General features: G+C 42.3%; 1 protein-coding gene across 2 annotated transcripts in view; it reads right to left on the reverse strand.

Annotated features, from left to right (window-relative positions):
• The window catches only part of TBC1D30 (TBC1 domain family member 30), a 90,363-nt gene extending 74,903 nt beyond the window's left edge, over positions 1-15,460 (reverse strand). For both annotated transcript variants that reach the window (XM_080662494.1, XM_080662496.1), the window contains exons 1-2: positions 15,004-15,460; positions 9,402-9,566 (exon numbers count right to left, since the gene is read on the reverse strand). In XM_080662494.1, the coding sequence (XP_080518620.1) occupies positions 9,402-9,566; positions 15,004-15,454 (616 nt within the window). In that variant the 5' untranslated portion in view covers positions 15,455-15,460. The remainder of the gene's footprint in view (positions 1-9,401; positions 9,567-15,003) is intronic.
• Between the last annotated feature and the right edge of the window lie 3,612 nt (positions 15,461-19,072).

Raw genomic sequence — 19,072 nt, forward strand, 5'->3', positions numbered from 1 at the left:
TAAGTAGATAGCCACGTACACAGATCTTTGTTCAATTATTTTAAAAATAGATATACATGTATTAGAATATTCTTTACGAGGATACACTCAATGATAAAAATATTTTAAGTAGTAAGTGAATTCCTGTTTAAATCAGTGAAATTGTTTTAGTATCTTAAAACACTAAAGAATCCCAAAGAATATTATGCCCATAAATGTGAAAAATTATGTGAAATGGGCAAATTCTATATAATTTCCCAAAGCTAATACAAGAATAGAAAATACAAATAATCCTATAATCATTTTGTTTAAAGTTGAATCCATAATTTCAACCCTTCCTACAAAAAAAAAAAAAAATCAGACCAAATGTTTTGCTAGTGAATTCTACCAAAGGTGAAGAAAAAAATAATCCAGTCTAGCACAATGTCTTCCAAAGAATGGAAAAGGAGGGCATACTCCGTAACTTCTTTATGAGGCTCCCAAGCCCTGAAAAGAGCATTACAAGAAAGGAAAATTATACGTTAATCTCACCCATAACATAGCCGTAAAAATCATAAAATATTAGCAGACCAAATCCAGATTATATAAATATATGTTGTTTAGGATTTTCCAAGAATGCAAAGGTGTTTTAACATTCAATAAAATATACAAAATTCATCGTATTATCTCAATACAGCAATAAAGTATATGATAAAAATTCATCATATTAGCAAATTGGACAAGGAGATTCCTTAGTTTTTTAAAAATATATATTTTTATTGATTTCAGAGAGGAAGGGAGAGGGAGAGGGAGAGAGAGATAGAAACATCAATGATGAGAATCATTGATGGCTGCCCCCTGCATGCCCCACACTGGGGATTGAGCCTGCAATCCAGGCATGTGCCCTGACCAAGAATTGAACCTCCTGGTTCCTAGGTCCATGCTCAACCACTGAACCACACTGGCCAGGGTGAAATTCCTTAATTTGATACAGGATTTCTACAGAAAACTTTTAGGAAGCATTGCATTTAATGGTGAAACATTAAAAGAAAACTTTCCCTCTTAGGTTGAACATAAACAAAAATTTTCATCCCATTGTCTCTACTCCTATGCAGCATTACTCTAGAGAGCCTGGCCAGTGCACAGGATGAGAAAAAGACATTAAAAAATGGTGAAGAAATTCAGCACTGGCCTGTGTGCTCAGTTGGTTAGAGCATCATCCCATGCACTGGAAAGTCAAGGGTTGGCTCCTGGTCAGGGCACATACCTAGGTTTGGGGTTTGATCCCTGCTCAGGCATATGTTTCTCTCTCTCTCTCTCTCTCTCTCTCTCTCTCTCTCTCTCTCTCTCTCATCTTTCTCTTGTTTTTTCTCCTTTCCTCCCTCTCTGAAGGCAATTAAAATTAACCTGTAAATACATAAAACTGACAGTGCCGGAAGCCAATTCCAGCATGTCAGCAGGACTGAATCATCTGGAAATGGCTGAGGGCATTTCCCAAACCTGAAAAGGAAGCATAAAGGATTGCTTGCTGCCAGGCAGCTGAGGGCATTTCAATCTACATGTTATTGCCTCCTACTGGCCAAACACCTGAATAGCCGTAGGCAGTTCTTCCAATCTGACAATGGATTCTGTATACTAAACCCTGGCCTTTGATGTGTATATCTACCTTTCCTTAGGACAATTTGTGTAAATAAAAAGCAAGGGGTCCTGAGACAAGGGAGAACTTGGTTTCTTTAGCCAAACTCCTCTGGCCCCCAATATGCCTTCCAAGATTACGTTTCGTCTCTGGACTATTGATTAATTTACACACAGCGCCTTCTCCAGATTCTGGAACCCCTTCTAGATGCTGGATTAAGACCCCCAGCATGACAGTACTCACAGATGCTCAAGATTATATACTTAGAAACATTCAAAATAACTTACAAATAATTAGAATAAAAAAAAGAGAAAACAATTACTAGATATAAGGTCAATATGCAAAAACAACCATATTTATATGTACTAGAAACAAACAGATCATTAATTTTTAAAAAGATACCAATTTAAAAAGAGCATAAGAAATCTGAGCTACTTAAGAATAAATCTAGTAAAACATATATGAAAGACCTCTACATAGTAAACTGTAAAATATTCAAATAAATTTTAAAACACCATGTTTATAAATTGGAAGACTCCACATTGTAGAGATGTCAATTCTCGCCCCAATGAGCCAATCACAAGCAAAAGAATCTTGAAAAAGAACAAGAGTTAAGAACCTACACTATCAGATATTAGGAGTTATCAGAAACTGCAGTAAGACAGTGTTGTTTTGGCCCAGGATAAACAAATAAGGCAAAAGAGAATAAGAGTGCAAAAAGAGACCCAGACACACTGGACACCTGGTTTTATACAACAAGTAGAGGCCCGGTGCATGAATTCGTGCACAGGTGGGGTCCCTCGGCCTGGCCGCTGATCGGGGCCAATCAGGGCTGGCTGGCCGGGGAGAGGGACCACGGGAGGTTGACTATGGGAGCACAATGACCACCAGGGGGCAGCTCCTGCATTAAGCATCTGCCCCCTGGTGGTCAGTGTGCGTCATGGTGACCAGTTGACCAGTGGTTCAGTCAACACATCATAGCGGTCGCTTAGGCTTTTATATATATAGACAGATGGCTCCCCAGAGCAATGGTAAAAGGATGGTCTCTTCAATTAACAGGGCTGGGTCAATTAGATATCCATGTGGACAAAATGAAATAGGACTCCTATTTCATGTTACACAGCATAATGAATCAATTCCAGGTGGATCTAGATCTAGATATGAAAAATAATAAAGCTTCTAGAAAATAATGTGGGAGAAATTCTTCATGAGTTTGCTATTAAAAGATTTCTTTTTTTTAATTTAATAAATCTTTATTGTTCAGATTATTACAATTGTTCCTCTTTTTTCCCCCAATAGCTCCCCTCCACCTGGTTCCCACCCCATCCTCTGCCCTTACCATCCCACTGTCCTCATTTTTGTGTACGATTTTTGTCCAGTCTCTTACCTCACCCCCCACACCCCTTCCCCTCCAAGAATTGTCAGTCTACTCCCTTTCTATGCCCGATTCTATTATATTCACCAGTTTATTCTGTTCATCAGATTTTTAATTCACTTGATTTTTAGATTCACTTGTTGATATGTATTTGTTGTTCATAATTTTTATCTTTACCTTTTTCTTCTTCTTCCTCTTCTTAAAGAACACCTTTCAGCATTTCATATAATACTGGTTTGGTGGTGATGAACTCCTTTAGCTTTTTCTTATCTGTGAAGCTCTTTATCTGCCCTCCAATTCTGAATGATAAAGCTAATCTTGGTTGTAGGTTATTGCTATTCATCACTTTGAGTATTTCTTTTTTAAAATATATATATATATATTTTGTTGATTTTTTACAGAGGAAGGAAGAGGGATAAAGAGTTAGAAACATCAATGAGAGAGAAACATCAATCAGCTGCCTCCTGCACACCACCTACTGGGGATGTGCCCACAAACAAGGTACATGCCCTTGACTGGAATCGAACCTGGGACCCTTCAGTCGGCAGGCCGACGCTCTGTTCACTAAGCCAAACCAGTTAGGGCTCACTTTGAATATTTCTTGCCACTCCCGTCTGGCCTGCATAGTTTCTGTTGAGAAATCAGCTGACAGTCGTATGGGTGCTCCCTTGTAGGTAACTAACTGTTTTTCTCTTGGAGCTTTTAATATTCTTTATTTTTTGCTCTTGGCATTTTAATTATGATGTGTCTTGGTGTGGTCCTCTTTGGATTCCTTTTGTTTGGAGTTCTCTGCGCTTCCTGGACTTGTAAGTCTATTTCTTTCACCAGGTGGGGGAAGTTTTCTGTCATTATTTCTTCAAATAGGTTTTCAGTATCTTGCTCTCTTCTTCTGGCATCCCCATAATTTGGATGTTGGTACGCTTGAAGAGGCTCCTTACACTATCTTCATATTTTTGGATTCTTTTTGCTTTTTGCTTTTCTGGTTGAATGTTTTTTGCTTCTTCATATTTCACATCTTTGACTTGATTCTTGTGATCCTCTAGTCTGCTGTTAGATCTCTGTATAATATTTTTTATTTCAGTCAGTGTATGCTTAATTTCTAGTTGGTCCTTTTTCATATCCTCGAGGGTCTCACTAAATTTATCAGCCTTTTCTAGAAAATTGTTGAAAAACCTTATAACCGTGGTTTTGAACTCTATATCCAGTCGTTTGCTTTCCTCCATTTCTTTCGTTTGTGATCTGTTTCTTTGTCTCCGCATTTTCGCTGCTTCCCTGAGTTGATAGAGTGGCTTTTTGTGCTAGGTGTCCTATAGGGACCAGTGGCTCAGCCTCCCCAGTTACCTGAGGTGGACACTCTTGGAGCAACCCTTTGTGGACTGTGTGCACAGTCTTGTTGTAGTTAAGCCTTGATTGTTGTTGGTATCACTGGGAGGAATTGACCTCCAGGCCAATTGGCTGTGAGGATCAGCTGTGTCTACACTGGGAGAACTTCTGTGCTGGAGACACCCTTATGAGACAAGCCTTGCAAAAACCTCTGTGCTCAGCTTGGATGGGGCGGAGTCTCAGGGCGGAGCAGACAGCCTTGGTTTCCCGTCAGCCCTGCCCTAATAGGCCCCTGTGTCTCAGTGTCCCGTGGTAATCGCTGCAAGTACCTCTGAGAGAAAGCCGCCCTAGAGTTCCACCTGCTGCCAGACAGTCCAGTTTCTCCCCGAATGAGTCTGGGTCCCCAGAGTTTCAACCAGAACTGGAGTTCAGTGCAGTCAGGAACTTTTGTCTCCCTCCCGCTTGAGAAAGCCAGCCGCGTACTCAGATGCCTGTCCTCTCCGCGCACGTGTCTCAGTATCGCTGCCTTCCGCAGTTCCTCTGAGTCTCAGTGTGCTTTTCTCTTTCCTGACAGTCCAGTTTCACCCCGTATGAGTCTGGGTCCCCAGAGTCTTGCCCGGAACTGGAGTTCAGTGCAGTCGGGAGCTTTTGTCTCCCTCCCGCTTCAGAAAGCCAGCCACGCACTCAGTTGCCAGTCCTCTCCGCGTGCATCTCAGTACCTCTGCCTCCTCTGAGTCTCAGTGTGCTTTTCTCTTTCCTTCTAGTTGTAGTATTTCCACTCAGCCAGCCTTCCTGTGGTTCTGGATGATGTCCGTTTTGTCTTTTAGTTGTAGTTTTAAAATTGTTGTGCGAGGCAGCAGTTTAGGTGCTTACCTATGCTGCCATCTTGGTTTCTCTCGAAAGAAGATTTCTTAAACAGGATAGAAAAAGTACCAGCCATAAAGGCAAAACTGGCTACATAATTTGTGGACCCCTTGTTCAAAAATTATTAAGAAATTTGAGAAAGCAACAGCAGAGCCCTAGCTGGTTTGGCCAATGGATAGAGTGTTGGCCTGCAGATCAAAGGGTCCCAGGTTCAATTCTGGTCAAGGGCACGTACATTGGTTGCAGGCTTGTCCCCACCCCAGGCCCTGGTCAGGGAATGCAGGAGGCTACCAATCAATGTGTTTCTCTCACATCGATATTTCTGTCTTTACCTCTCTCTTCCACTCTCTCTAAAAAATGGGAAAAAAATCAATGGAAAAGGTATTTGCAGCACATATATCTGACAAGGACTCATATTCAGAATACATAAACCTGAAAATTGTATTATGTCCTATGCATGTTACAAATTTCTTATTGTTACACCCATCTATAATAAAAGTGTAATATTCTAATTAGACCGGACATCCTTCCAGACAAAGCCAGGGCTGCGAGGGAAGCCAGTGCCAGCAGCTGGGAGAAGGAAGGCCTACACTTGCATGTATTTTGTGCATCGGGCCTCTAGTATTCTAATAATATTACAGAAGTATCAATTAATTGCTAAGAAATAGAACCCTCTTGTCAAAATTTATGGTAGAAAGAGTGGACTTTAGAGATATCTATCTTCAAATTCCATCTCAACCACTCATCTATGAGACTTTAGCAAATTAAACTTTCTGAATCTCAGTTTCCTAACACAATGTGCCTAAAGATACATACTTTATTTGAATTGCTATGAGATAAAACCAACATTTTGGCAGAAAGCAGTTATATAATGAATGGTTACAGCTGCTGCCATTATTATTATTGATTTTATTTTTTTAATATTTTTATTGATTTCAGAGAGGAAGAGAGAGGGAGAGAGAGAGAGAAACATCAATGGTGAGAGAGAATCATTGATTGGCTGCTTCCTGCATGGTCCCTGCATGTTCGCAACTTGGGCATGTGCCCTTGACTAGAATCAAACCGGAGACCTTTCAGCCCACAGGCCAACGCTATCCACTGAGCCAAACCAGCTAGGGCATTGGTTTTATTATTAATATTAAATTGGTTATACCATGATTATCCTTAGATGAATGGATAAATATAAGGGGGAAATCTGCTCTTCTCTAAGGCAAATTTTGATCCTGCTTTTCTTATTCCCACCCATTTTAAAATAAAGGGATTCTACCATAAGGCTTAGTGTAGAAAACTATAAAGTCTAAGTAGTTACATCATCTGTGTTAGAAATAAAAATGATCTAGTCATTTTGGTTCATAATCCACACTTACTTATGATTATTTCAAAATTATTATACCTCTTTATCAACAGGAAATAACCCATTTTAACAAATATTAAAATAGTTTTATTCCATAGTAGGTTATGGAAGGAGGAAAGTCACTTATGGAAAGAACTATAAGCACTGAATCCATGTGAGGGAAAAAGGTTATCTGGATTTTTGCATATCAAATGTAAATGAGTCAACATGAATGCGGTATTTGAATGCATCCGTGCCAATCACTACTAAAATGAAAGTTCAGTGTGACAATAAAATCTCAATTCTTCAGAACTCTAATTGTTATTATTGGACTTGAGGAAAGAGGCAAAAAGTGGAACTACCGGAAGCAGGCATTTAGTCATAAAACATCTAACCTCTGGAAACCTAAAAGGGATTTAAAAGAACCACCTAATCCAATTTCTAACACTGTCTATCTACATCATAAAACAGTATCATATGATGAAAATGATCATTTTGATGCACTGTTATTTCATAAATCAACAAAAAATATTCTGTTACATTTAACAGAGTCTTATTACCAAGGTGAGACTTGAATTTCCAAGGAAAAAAGCCATTAACCCTATATTGCCTGAAATGCAAAACCCTGTCTAGAATTAAAGAGACAAACCCTAAAGTACATGGGAAGTATGCATTCACCAATTTACAAGTTAAACTGATGCTTACGGACACATTTTTCTACAAAGACATAAATGTTGGTCCTTTCATCCGGCAAGTAGGTTCAAATCCTAAATCGCTGTCAGTCCCTGGTAATCATCAGCCCATGGTCCTGTGCTAGCCGGACATTCCTCTCGGTCTCCTGACACTGGCTCCATCTCCCCTATGCTTTCCCACACATCCAAACTCCACTTACCACAAAGTGCACTTACCACTTTGTGCTTTTCACTTCTGATACAAGCAACAATAATGGGTAGGTGGAAACACAATTGTGAAAGGAGAAATATCAGAATCAAAACTTGTATCTTAAAATAAAAGTCTTAAAAGAGGAAAATAATAACATATTTACTGAGCACTTGTGAATCAATCAGAATCCATGAAAAAACATTAGATACCTATAATGCATGCCAATGTTTTATAGACAGACATAGATATATATACATCTATATAGCTATACCCTCTTCCTTCTCTAGCTATTTCAGACAAGTGCCTGGCTCTGGAGAAAACTCTATTCAAAAACAGTCTACTCAACACCTGGCCCGTGTGTCTCAGTGGTTGAGCACTGACCCACGAACCAGGAGGTCACGGTTCAATTCCCAGTCAGGGCACATGCCTGGGTTGTGGGCTCCATCCCCAGTGGGGGTTGTGCAGGGGGCAGCCAAGCCTGATGATTCCCTCTCATCATTGATGTTTCTATCTCTCTCTCTCCCTCTCCCTTCCTCTCTCTGAAATCAATTAAAATATATATACCTTTAAAAAAAAGTCTACTCAACTACATTCCTGCTTCTCATATGGACCATTATGTCATTACTAGAGGCCCGGTGCATGAAATTTGTGCACTGGGGGGTGGGGGGTCCCTCAGCCCAGCCTGTGCCCTCTCGCAGTCCAGGAGCCCTCAGGTGATGTCCGGCTGACGGCTTAGGCAATCAGACATCCTTTGCACTGCTACAGAGGTGGGAGAGGCTCCTGCCACCACCGCTGCGCTCGCCAGCCATGAGCCTCGCTTCTGGCTGAGCAGTGCTTCCCCTTGTGGGAGCGTACTGATCAGGGGACAGCTCCTGTGTTGAGCATCTGCCCCCTGGTGGTCAGTGCATGTCATAGTGACCCGACATTCCCCAGTTCAGTCGATTTGCATATCAGCCTTTTATTATATAGGATGATAATCAAGCAGCATTGTATTTAATACACATTAGGTTGAAACCTTCTTTAGTAAATAGCAAGAAGAAGAATTTAGGGATAACAGACAGTGATACAATAAAAGTGGAGTAAGAAAACTTAGTACTTTCTTTCAATAATAAACATAAGAACAGAATGTAACCATTAATGTAATCTGAAACTAACCACGCCCTGAAAATTGTTTTATGAAAAGAAACACATCTTAATTTGGAATTAAAAAAAAAAACACAAAACTCTAGGAGGTGTCACTTTACATATAAAATGTGACAGAGTAAAGGAACAGGAAAAGGCAACTTTCACATGCACCTAAAAAGTTGCCACAGGTGTTTCAGCAAAACACTTCGTTGGTGCCTATATTTACCATACCTGAACATACTGTTCTGCCATGCTGCATGTTAATAAAGAATACAAAACAAAAATAGGGAAATGTTAGCAGAATAAAACATAAAACGATTGCATGGAGAATTATAAAATTCACAAGCTTTTATCTGGTATTTGACATGCATTAGTAATTTAACGATTTTTAACTTAATTAACAAACCATGCATCTCTTAGTTATGACCACATTACCTACTAGATGGGTTTGTTAAAATATTTTGTCTTTTTCAGGACTCAGAGCAAGTTGTAAGATCCTGTTACAAGAGTCTCCTTTTAAACCAGTTTTTAATTCACTTACTAAGCACAAAGAGAATATGAAAACAAAGATATGCCTTTGAGGTTGTATCTATCAGGTGCTGTTTTTAGAATAAAGATTTTCGTCATTGTGTAGCATCATGTAAAAATACCAATGTCACAGTGAAGTGCTGCTGCAAATTGAGAATAAGAAAACTAAGTTTGTAACCTCAGACATGCAACATACCTTTTAACTGAAAAAAAAAAAAAAACCAGGAAGCTGTACAAGTTGTTCGTAGTTCTTAGTTCTGAGGGGATAAGTTTCCATTTAACACTTTTCAACAGATTCAAAAACACGACATATTGACTCAGCTCACTACCATTCCAGTCGCATGTGGCCAAAGGGCTAACCCCAGGACAGCACTTACTTCTCTTCTGGGACACGGCCTGCAAGCAGGCCGTCACAATATCGCAGTTCCTCTGGACTTGATGCAGAAGCCGATCTTTCTGCTTCAGCTGCCGGAGTAACTTCGCCGACTGAATGCCAATTCTGTACTTAAGCTCTCGGAGGATCGTCTTCAGTTCATTAGTGTCTATCAGAAAAGAAGATTTAAAATAGAACGATACACACCCTGACAGGAATACAAATGCCAACATGATACTAATCGTAAGATAATTATCTAGAACAGTGGCTGGCAAACTCATTCGTCAACAGAGCCAAATATCAACAGTACAACGATGGAAATTTCTTTTGAGAGCCAAATTTTTTAAACTTAAACTTCTTCTAACGCCACTTCTTCAAAATAGACTCGCCCAGGCCGTGGTATTTTGTGGAAGAGCCACACTCAAGGGGCCAAAGAGCCGCATGTGGCGCCGCAGCTTGCCGACCACAGATATAGAACATCCATGTAGGTAATTCTGAGTTCTCACTCAGTATTCAGTTAAGATATTCTGATCAAATAAGTCACTCATCCATTTCTTGCCCTGTCAATGAGACAAATACTGTAAAATAAATTTTATCTACCTGTAATATGTAAGCAAGACTCTTAACTTTTACCATATTTAGCTCTGATTGCAAATTTGCCTTTCAAAGCCTGAAAACTGGCATGTATATTTGGTATCATCAATGTACTTAGAGACTAAGCTGCAAGAAAATAATCTTTTTTGAGTCTGTTGCATCAATGATAAACCTGATAAATATTTTATTGTTGTTGTTAGTCCTCACTGAAGGATATTTTTCCATTGGTTTTTAAAGAGAGTGAAAGGGAGGGAGGATGGGGAGAGACAGAGAGAGAGAAACATCAATGTGAGAGAGACACATTGACTGTTTGCCTCCCACATGGGCCCCGACCAGGACCTGGGACCGAGCCTGCAACTGAGGCGCCTGCCCTTGAGGGGAATCGAACCCGCAACCCTTCAGTCCACTCTATTCACTGAGCCAAACCAGCTAGGGCCTGATAAATATTTTTTAAAGTATTCACCTTTGTTTGTAAATAATTGTAGGGAGCAGCTATAGGGTTAAGCCTCGGACTGACCTATTGGCAAAGCCACAAACAAGTCCCAGCTTAGAGAGCACAGCCCTCTTAGCATAATTAAGCTTGACCTTATAATACTCCCTAGATCCTTCCTGGGTAGCTAAAGGGCTGTGGGAGGTGCAGCAAGTGCTGCCAATACAAGTGAAACTCACAAGAACACTGTAACTATGGTGACCACTACCTTGTTTTTCTCAGACTATAAAATAAAGCATCAGCTTGCCGTCTGGATCCTTCCGTGTGGCCTCAGCCAAGTACAGGAGACCCACAAGACCCAGCTTATTCTCTTTGTCTTTTCTTCAATCCTTCACCGCCCTGACTCAGGCTCACCGAACCCTTGGCTGAGCTGGCCCGGCACAAATAATCAGTCAAAAGTAAATAATACTATCACATTTTCTAATGCAAGTCAATGTGAAAATACTGGTTTCATTTTAAATATTCAGTCTTCCAGCCAAAACCGGTTTGGCTCAGTGGATAGAGCGTCAGCCTGCGGACTGAAGGGTCCCAGGTTCGATTCCGGTCAAGGGCATGTAACTTCGTTGCGGGCACATCCCCAGTAGGAGGTGTACAAGAGGCAGCTGATGGATGTTTCTCTCTCATCGATGTTTCTGACTATCTATCACTCTTCCTTCCTCTCTGTAAAAAATCAATAAAATATATTAAAAAAAATAAAAAATTAAATATTCAGTCTTCCAATAGCTTGAATATTAAGTACAATATCTCATCTTCGAGACTCTGTAATTTTTCAAATGTGCAGAAAGTAAATTTCCTTTAAATGAACAAATTAAAAATAATTCTATATTCATAAAGCTAATACTCTCAACAGCAGTTTTCTACAAGTGAAAAAAGACTTGGGAATCGGAAATGTCAACAATCTTTATGTGAATGATCATCACAATTTGGGAGTGTTGTTTGCCACTCCTGACATTTTACTGTCAGTCATTACAGTGTGACCTGCCAGGCAGGAAAGCCTTCCACTTAGCTTGGCCTTGGCTAGGCGCTCAATAGAGGTCCTTTGTGGGGGCTGGATCTACTTATGTTGAAAATGATTTGGAGAAACTAGACAGGATCGGAAGAGAACAAAAGAAATGTTCCAAAGTAAGAAAAATACTTCAGAGGTCAGAGGAAGTGAACTTTGTGAGCCTGTATAAGAGAAGTGCAGGGCGTTGCTTTAACCTCTGTCATAGCTGACCATGTCATCCGCAAAATGCTATTTGACCTTGAGTGAATAAGAACTTCCTATGGACCAAACAACTATCTGTGTGATCTTAGGCAAGGTCGTGCTCAAAGACTCAAATTATGCTTAGAATACTAGGTTATTCTGAGAAACAAATGTGAATATTCTTTATAAACATGAACATAAATAGCACTAAAATAAGAATAAGGGAAGTCTATGAAGAAGAGAACATAGACCAGTTATTTCTCTCACCCTGAGTTCAAACACGGTGGCATGTCATGGGAAATAAGAGCTCACTTAGGTTAAATGAAACTATTTGGGTTCTAAGAATGATCAACTATGAGAACCAGCTACCAGAGGAGATCAGAGGCTCTTCATTCTTAGATTCCTTCAGCGAGAGCAGACATTTCTTTGAAAGTTTAAAATTTTTCCTTCTAGGGATAGGACTATCATCTTGCATTTAAATTATACTTTCTTCCACAAAAGAATCATTTTTCAGTGACTCTTAAGGTGCCTACAGCTCTGTGGGTCTCTGAATTATATGTATTGTCCAATATGGGAAAATCTTCAGGGTTGAGTTTGGAAATGTACAGCATGATTTGCTGGTATAAAAGCATCCCAATGACAGAAATAAAGTTTTCTTTATCTTTGTATGCCCCACGGCATCAGTTACAGCTCCTAACACAGTTTTAAATAAACAGGAAAAAATGAGATCATCAAGTGACAAACAATGGACAAGTTTCTTTCCAAGGAATCCCAATGTATATAATAAATATTATTATTATATCTAACACTTATTGAGCACATTATACACATTAACTTATATAAATCTCAGTACAGTCCTATGAAGTAGGTATTGTTATTATCCCTACTTATAAGTGAGAGAAATGAGACAGAGAGGTTAAATAGCTTGCCTGAGGTCCCACAGTTAGTAAGGAACAGTAGCAGGATATCAGCTCACGCATTTGACTCCAAAGTTCATCCCTTAATGAAAACACTGAGAAGAGTGTAGATTTCCTGAGAAACCATTTTGGTGCCTCAAATAAATAAAGGACCCACACATGCTAAATATGTAAAAATAGGTGCTACATTGATGCTACAGCAAAATCTCTAACAGAAAAAAATGAGAGAATTAATATACAGGTTATCTGCATTATATGAGACTCCTACTAGGTACTATGTTGAGAGATTTTTTTTTTTTACCCTGAAAAAAACACACACAAAACAGGTAACCTAATAAACTGTAAAATTAAGCAGACAGCTGTTTCCGTCACCTGATTATTTTTTTCTTAGTACTCTAATGATGTTTATTGATAAAGGTGGAGGGGGCGTAGCTATTAGAATACGGTATCTTGTTCATCCTAACAGGGTTGACTGCAAGAAAAGATTAACAAGCAACTAACCATGCAATAAGACTGAGACCTGGGCAACGCATACTTACAGGTCTTAAGAATGATTACTATAGAAAACTGTGGTACATCTGCACAATGGAATACTAAGTTGCTGTAAAAGAGAAGGAACTCTTACCATTTGCAACAGTATGGATGGAACTGGAGAGCATTATGCTAAGCGAAATAAGCCAGTCAGAGAAAGATAAATATCACATGATCTCAATCATTTGTGGAATATAATGAACAACATAAACTGATGAGCAAAAATAGAACCAGAGTCACAGAAGCATTGAACACACGGTCCAACCTATGAGGGAAGGCAGGGGGTGAGGGGGTAAGAGATCAACCAAAGGACTTGCATGCATGCATATGAGCATAACCAATGGACACAGACAGGGGGTGGGGGGGTGAGGGCAGCCGGGGAGTGGTCCATGGGGGAAAAGGAGATTTATGTAATACTTTAAGCAATAAAGAATTTAAATTAAAAAAAAGAATGATTACTACAGTGGTCACTTGTTTGAAATCCACTTGCAAAGCTGTAGTGTTACTTCTTTAAAAATTAGCCTGCCATATTTCCTCTGCCAAAAGGAAATTACTAATCTGCCAAATTTGCTCAGTAATGAAAAGCCAAATCATAATTCTTCAAAATTGATTTTGTTGGTTTCTAAAAGAACTATTGCCCTACGGAACTCTAGGCATAAACAGACGCTCTGAGAACAGCCAAATAATTGTATAAAATGAAATGGCATAACTCCAGCAAAGTCCCAGGCAGGGGGAGGAAGGTGGAAGTCATTTGTAACAATCAGCTGGGAAAAAAATCTTCACTGGGAAGCCAAAAGAGGAAGTTGAAAGCTGTTCACATAGATTTGAGAAAGCAGACAGATTTATTCCTTTTCTGGTTATGTTTTTTCCTTTTCTTTTGTTTTCTAGCAACAGCTAATCTGATTTTTCAATTAGAGGAGACAGGATATTATAGTATGCATCCTCTCTTTCCCCTCTCCCCTGATAGTTTAGCACAAGGACATGAATTCAAGAAATGTTGTGGTTTAGCATGTTTTCCACACCTCACTTCATTTTGTAAATTGAAGTCTTGACATATCTATTTAAAAAAAGACAACTGTAATAACTGGGTGGGCACACTACTTATTAACAGTTGAGGGTGGGGGGGAGATCTCAATTAGGACACAGCATCAGAGTCTGATAACAAAAGAAACACCAAATTCTCCTCTCCCCCTGAAAACCAAGGCCATTTTCAGATGACCTCTCCAACTGATAATGTCAACATTCTCCAAGTGATAATGCCAACACACTAGGGCTCTCCACTAATAAAAAATCCACCTAGTGAGCTTCTTGAAACCAGACGATCCGGCAGAAATGGAATCCAACGTTCTGCTTAGAAACCGAATTATGGAATTATTCTGCCTCGCTAAACACTATCCCAGTAGTGTGGCCAGGGAGGCGGATTATTTAAACTAAAAAAAAAAAGAAAAAAGCCCCCAGATGCCTCACTGGTCCCAGCGCCCTACGTCACGTGCACTTATCATAAACTCCAAACCTGTCCTAACAGCTGTTCTGGCGACATTAGAACCTGGACTGCCTCTCCCCTTGGAGCTTCCACAAACACATGGGGCGGAGTGGAGACCGCGGCTGCCACGCCAACCACGGAGGCTCCACTCCACGGCTCGAAGGGGATGCGGGTGGGGGAGACAAGAAACACGTCTAGTCGTGTTTCCGTGACACTGTGGACGCCAGCAACACATCAATGGAGACACCCCGGACTTAACATCTGTGCGCTAGACCGTTCAGCCCGGGTGCGCGCAGGTGAGCGCGGGGGCTCGGGAGCGCAGGGCCGGGGGGCGGGGGGTGGGGGCCTGCGGCCGCTCCCTCCGACAGGCTCCCCGCTCCCGCAGGCTCCCCTCCCGACCCTCACCTTTCTGCCGCAGGTACAGCCGCTGGTGCCGCTGGCTCGGCCGCTCCCGCAGCTCCTGCAGCTCCCGGGAGTCGCCGCGCCCGCCCAGGACCATGTCGGAGCCCGAGGCCTCGGTGGAGCTGTCGAGGCTGTCGCGGCGCTGCAGGCGGCCCCCGGGCCCGCGGCCCCCGCCGGCCGCCTCCTCCTCCTCGGTGCAGCTGTACAGCTCGGTGAGCAGCCCGCTCACCAGGGACGCCGTGCGGCTGGTCCGCCCGCCCCGCCGCTCGCCTGGTTCCGCGTCCTCCTCGCCCTCCCAGGAATCCTGGGGGTCCGGCGGCAGCCCCGCCGCGGGCGCGTCCCGCAGGGATGGAGCCGGGAGCACTGCAGGAACCGCTTCCTCCACGACGTCCTCCGGCCTCTCCTCAGGCTCTGGGCGCCGGGCCGGGCCCCCGCCTGTGGGAAGGACCTCCATAGCCTCCGGCGTGGTGCGCGGCGCCCAGCTCCCGCCGCTCCCCGCCGGCCGCCTGCCAGTTCCGGGAGGAGGCGCGGCCTCTCCCCTGCGGGGTGCCCTCGGCCGGGCGCCGAGCCCGCGAGCTCCGGATCCCCACGGCGGCTAACCTCCCCCCACAGCCCCTCTCCCCGCTCCGGGCCGGCATCCGAGTCGCCGGCCCGCGGCTCCGAGCGGGAGGAGAGCTGGTGGCCACGCGTTCGACTACCTGGGGACACCTGTAGCAGGTGAGGCCCGACTTCGGCCAGAGGGGGAAGGGCGCTCTGGCGCTGCCCCCTGCGCGTTTAAGCACGTGACTCAACTCCACAGGAGAGCAACTCCTCCATCCCTTTCAGCCGCCAGTTAGAAATAATGCCGGGAGCGTTCTGAGCGCCAACCAGTAGGCAGAGGCAGGGAGCTCCCTTCTTCACATCCCAGGGCAGGGGCACAATGCCCAGCCCTTCTCACCTTCCCACCAGACTTGGGTGCCTTTCAAGATGTTCTTAGTTAGTTTCTCACAATAACCTTTCTGAAGCGCTGACATATACTTCAGATTTACTAGCGCTGTGAACTTTTTCCTCCAGTGATAAAGTGTTGGATTAAGGGCAACTAATCCCCTGGCACAAGAACTAACAGAATGAGGATTTAATAAATGCCCAGGAGATAACCAAACTAATAATAAATTGATGTCGCTGATTTTTGACAGTAAACAAAAGTTTACATGATATCCTGAGAGATGTATGTTTATGGTAGTTGTCAATAGAACACCGAGGTGCCCTTCCACTGTAGATATTTTTGCAAATCCTATGTAATAAAAGGCTAATATGCAAATTGTTCCTACCAGTGGGAGTTCCACCAACCGGGAGTTAGATGTGCACTGACCACCAGGGGGCGGTGTGTAACATGACAGGCATGATGCATCACTGGCAGTGGGTGGCAGTGGAGGCTCTGCAAGCCCTATGGGCCCCTACGAGCCCCTACCAGAGCAGGACTGGGCCTGGATGGTAGAGCAGGTGAGTGGGCAGCAGCAGGCCAAGGCAAGTGTGAAGGGAGGCCCCAGCTGGCAGCCTCTAGGTACCCTACCCTTGCACAAATTTCGTACCCTGGGCCTCTGGTTTAAATAATAATCGTCAGCGTCTTTGAGTGCTTTATTTGTGCCAGGCACTGTTTTTTTTTAAATGGAGTCCCGGGCACTATCTCACTTTAATACTATAAAGGAGGTAAGTACGATTTGTTTAATTGAGTACAACTGACCACATAACATTATATTAGTTTGAGGTGTATAACAATCCTCCTCCTTCTATATAATAAAAGCATAGTATGCAAATTGTCCCCTCCACCAGGAATTCGTCTGGGAGTTTGACCAGGGGCAGGGCTGGCTGGGGGAAGGGAAGGAGGTCATGTCTATCGCCTAATGCTATTAAATTGTTGCCATATTTCTAAAAGAAGCAACAGTGCACCTAGTGAACAGTGGTGATGCTTGATGTTTGAATAACACACTTTTTACTTTTCAAGGCACTTTCATAGTAGAGCCTTGCCCTACAGGTCCCTTGGCACTACCACCACAATACATGTAGACATAGAGTGAGAACAATAGGACCCTTTTTGAAATTGGAGTTAATAGAAGGAAAGTACAAGTTTTATAACTTTCTCATAGGTATCCATAATTTAAAATTATACTAGAACCTGACCGTCTTGGCTCACTGGTTGAGCGTCCACCTATGAACCACCTATGAGGGATCAAGGTCGCAGTTCGATTCCCAGTCAGGGCATGCAGGAGGCAGCCAATCAATGGTTCTCTCTCATCATTGATGTTTCTACCTCTCTCCCTCTCCCTTCCTCTCTGAAATCTTTTAAAATATATTTTTTAAAATTATACTAGAAATACTATTTTATGTTAAATTGTATCAACTACTATGTTTATATTTTTAAATGTATGAAATAGAATGGGATTATTTATTTATAACTAGTGGCCTGGTGCACAAATTCGTGCACATTGAAAGGAAATTAATTAGAAGAAATATTTTAATATCGCTATTTGCCCTTTCTCTATAATAGAAGTGTCAACCAAATTCACGATTGACAATGACAGATGGAAACACACATGTGCAATTGTCACCAGTGAGAGCTTTTATGTATCGTGCATGCATGAGTCAACTTAGCCTTTTATAGACATAGAATAAACTTGCTTAATTAGACCTGCTTTCTGATGTAGCTAAACTTTTTCCAGCCCAGTGAAGCACCCCAACTTCTCTTTCAGGTAATTGTCAGCAACACAGCAGTAAATATCAACATGAAGCAGATTATTATTGTAGATCAGGGGTCCTCAAACTTTTTAAACAGGGGGCCAGTTCACTGTCCCTCAGACCGTTGGAGGGCCGGACTATAGTTTAAAAAAAAAAACTGTGAACAAATTCCTGTGCGCACCGCGGGCCCGGGACGAGTCGGCTGCTAAGCAGGACAGGCAGCGGCACCCGGCGGGCCAGATAAATGTCCTCGGCGGGCCGCATGTGGCCCGCGGGCTGTAGTTTGAGGACCCCTGTTAGATCACGCAGGGAGAACAAAGGTTAAAATATTTAACTGCAGCAGTGTTTGACTATATTCTGTGCAGTGAGAAAACCTGAAATCATTTTCAAGGTCCACCATTTCTTCTTTAAAATCGGGTCAAGTTTCTAAGCTTTCTAAATCTCCATTTTCCAGCTAATGAAAAGAAAATAGGATTCTACCAAGTCTCCTATCTACCTACTCCATGACTTCTGTGAGGATCAAATGAAATGAGGCACGGGAAAACACTTCACAGACATTTGGTTACAGTGTGAAGTGTTTCCACCTGGCTATAAAGCAAGTTCTGTTCCTGGGCTGAAGAAACTGCAAGGAGGCTAGTCGTCGCTAGGGAAAGGAAGCCGGGCATTGCTATGTGACATCATTACCCAGAGGGCAGGGCACAGCGTATTAGCCTTTTACATATATAGATTTTGTTTTGTTTTTTGAGGTGGTTTTTTTTTTCTATTGTCTCTGGCATTGAATAGAGTCCTGAAAGCCTTCCTTCATGTGCTGAACTTCGTAAGAAGCAGGATTTTTATAAAGGGAAACACTGAAATTGGAATCTCTTTTCTTAGTTGATTTCCCAGCCCTTTCTCTCTCTCTCAACCCAGTTAGAGATGAGATAATTGCTAGTCTTCAAAACTGTCCTCATCCAGGGTTTCTCTCTCAGGACCTCTGGGTAAAGAAACTCATCATGAGCTAAAGGGGGTGGTGACTAAGGCCAGGAAAAACAGCAGGTTAACATTGTTAAATTAATCAGGACTTCAAAGTTATTTCCCATTCCCCATCATTACCAAATTACCGGAGGAGAGGAAATGGGCAAGATAAGAACTAATAAGGAAAGCAAAGTCAAGGTCTTTGCACTTGTTGGAATGATTTCCCCCCAAATAGCCATATGCCTCTTCTCTTACCAGGGTTAGATCTCTGCTAAATGGCTTCTCACTGGATTTTCCTAACCACTCTGTTTGAAATCACAGCTCCCTATCCTCCCTCCCAGTATTCCCTTCTTGCCCCTCTTTGTTCTCTTTTTTTTCCCCCATAGTACTTAACCACTTCCCA

Source organism: Plecotus auritus (assembly GCF_963455305.1).
Source record: "Plecotus auritus genome assembly, chromosome: 3".
Taxonomy (NCBI): Eukaryota; Metazoa; Chordata; class Mammalia; order Chiroptera; family Vespertilionidae; genus Plecotus; species Plecotus auritus.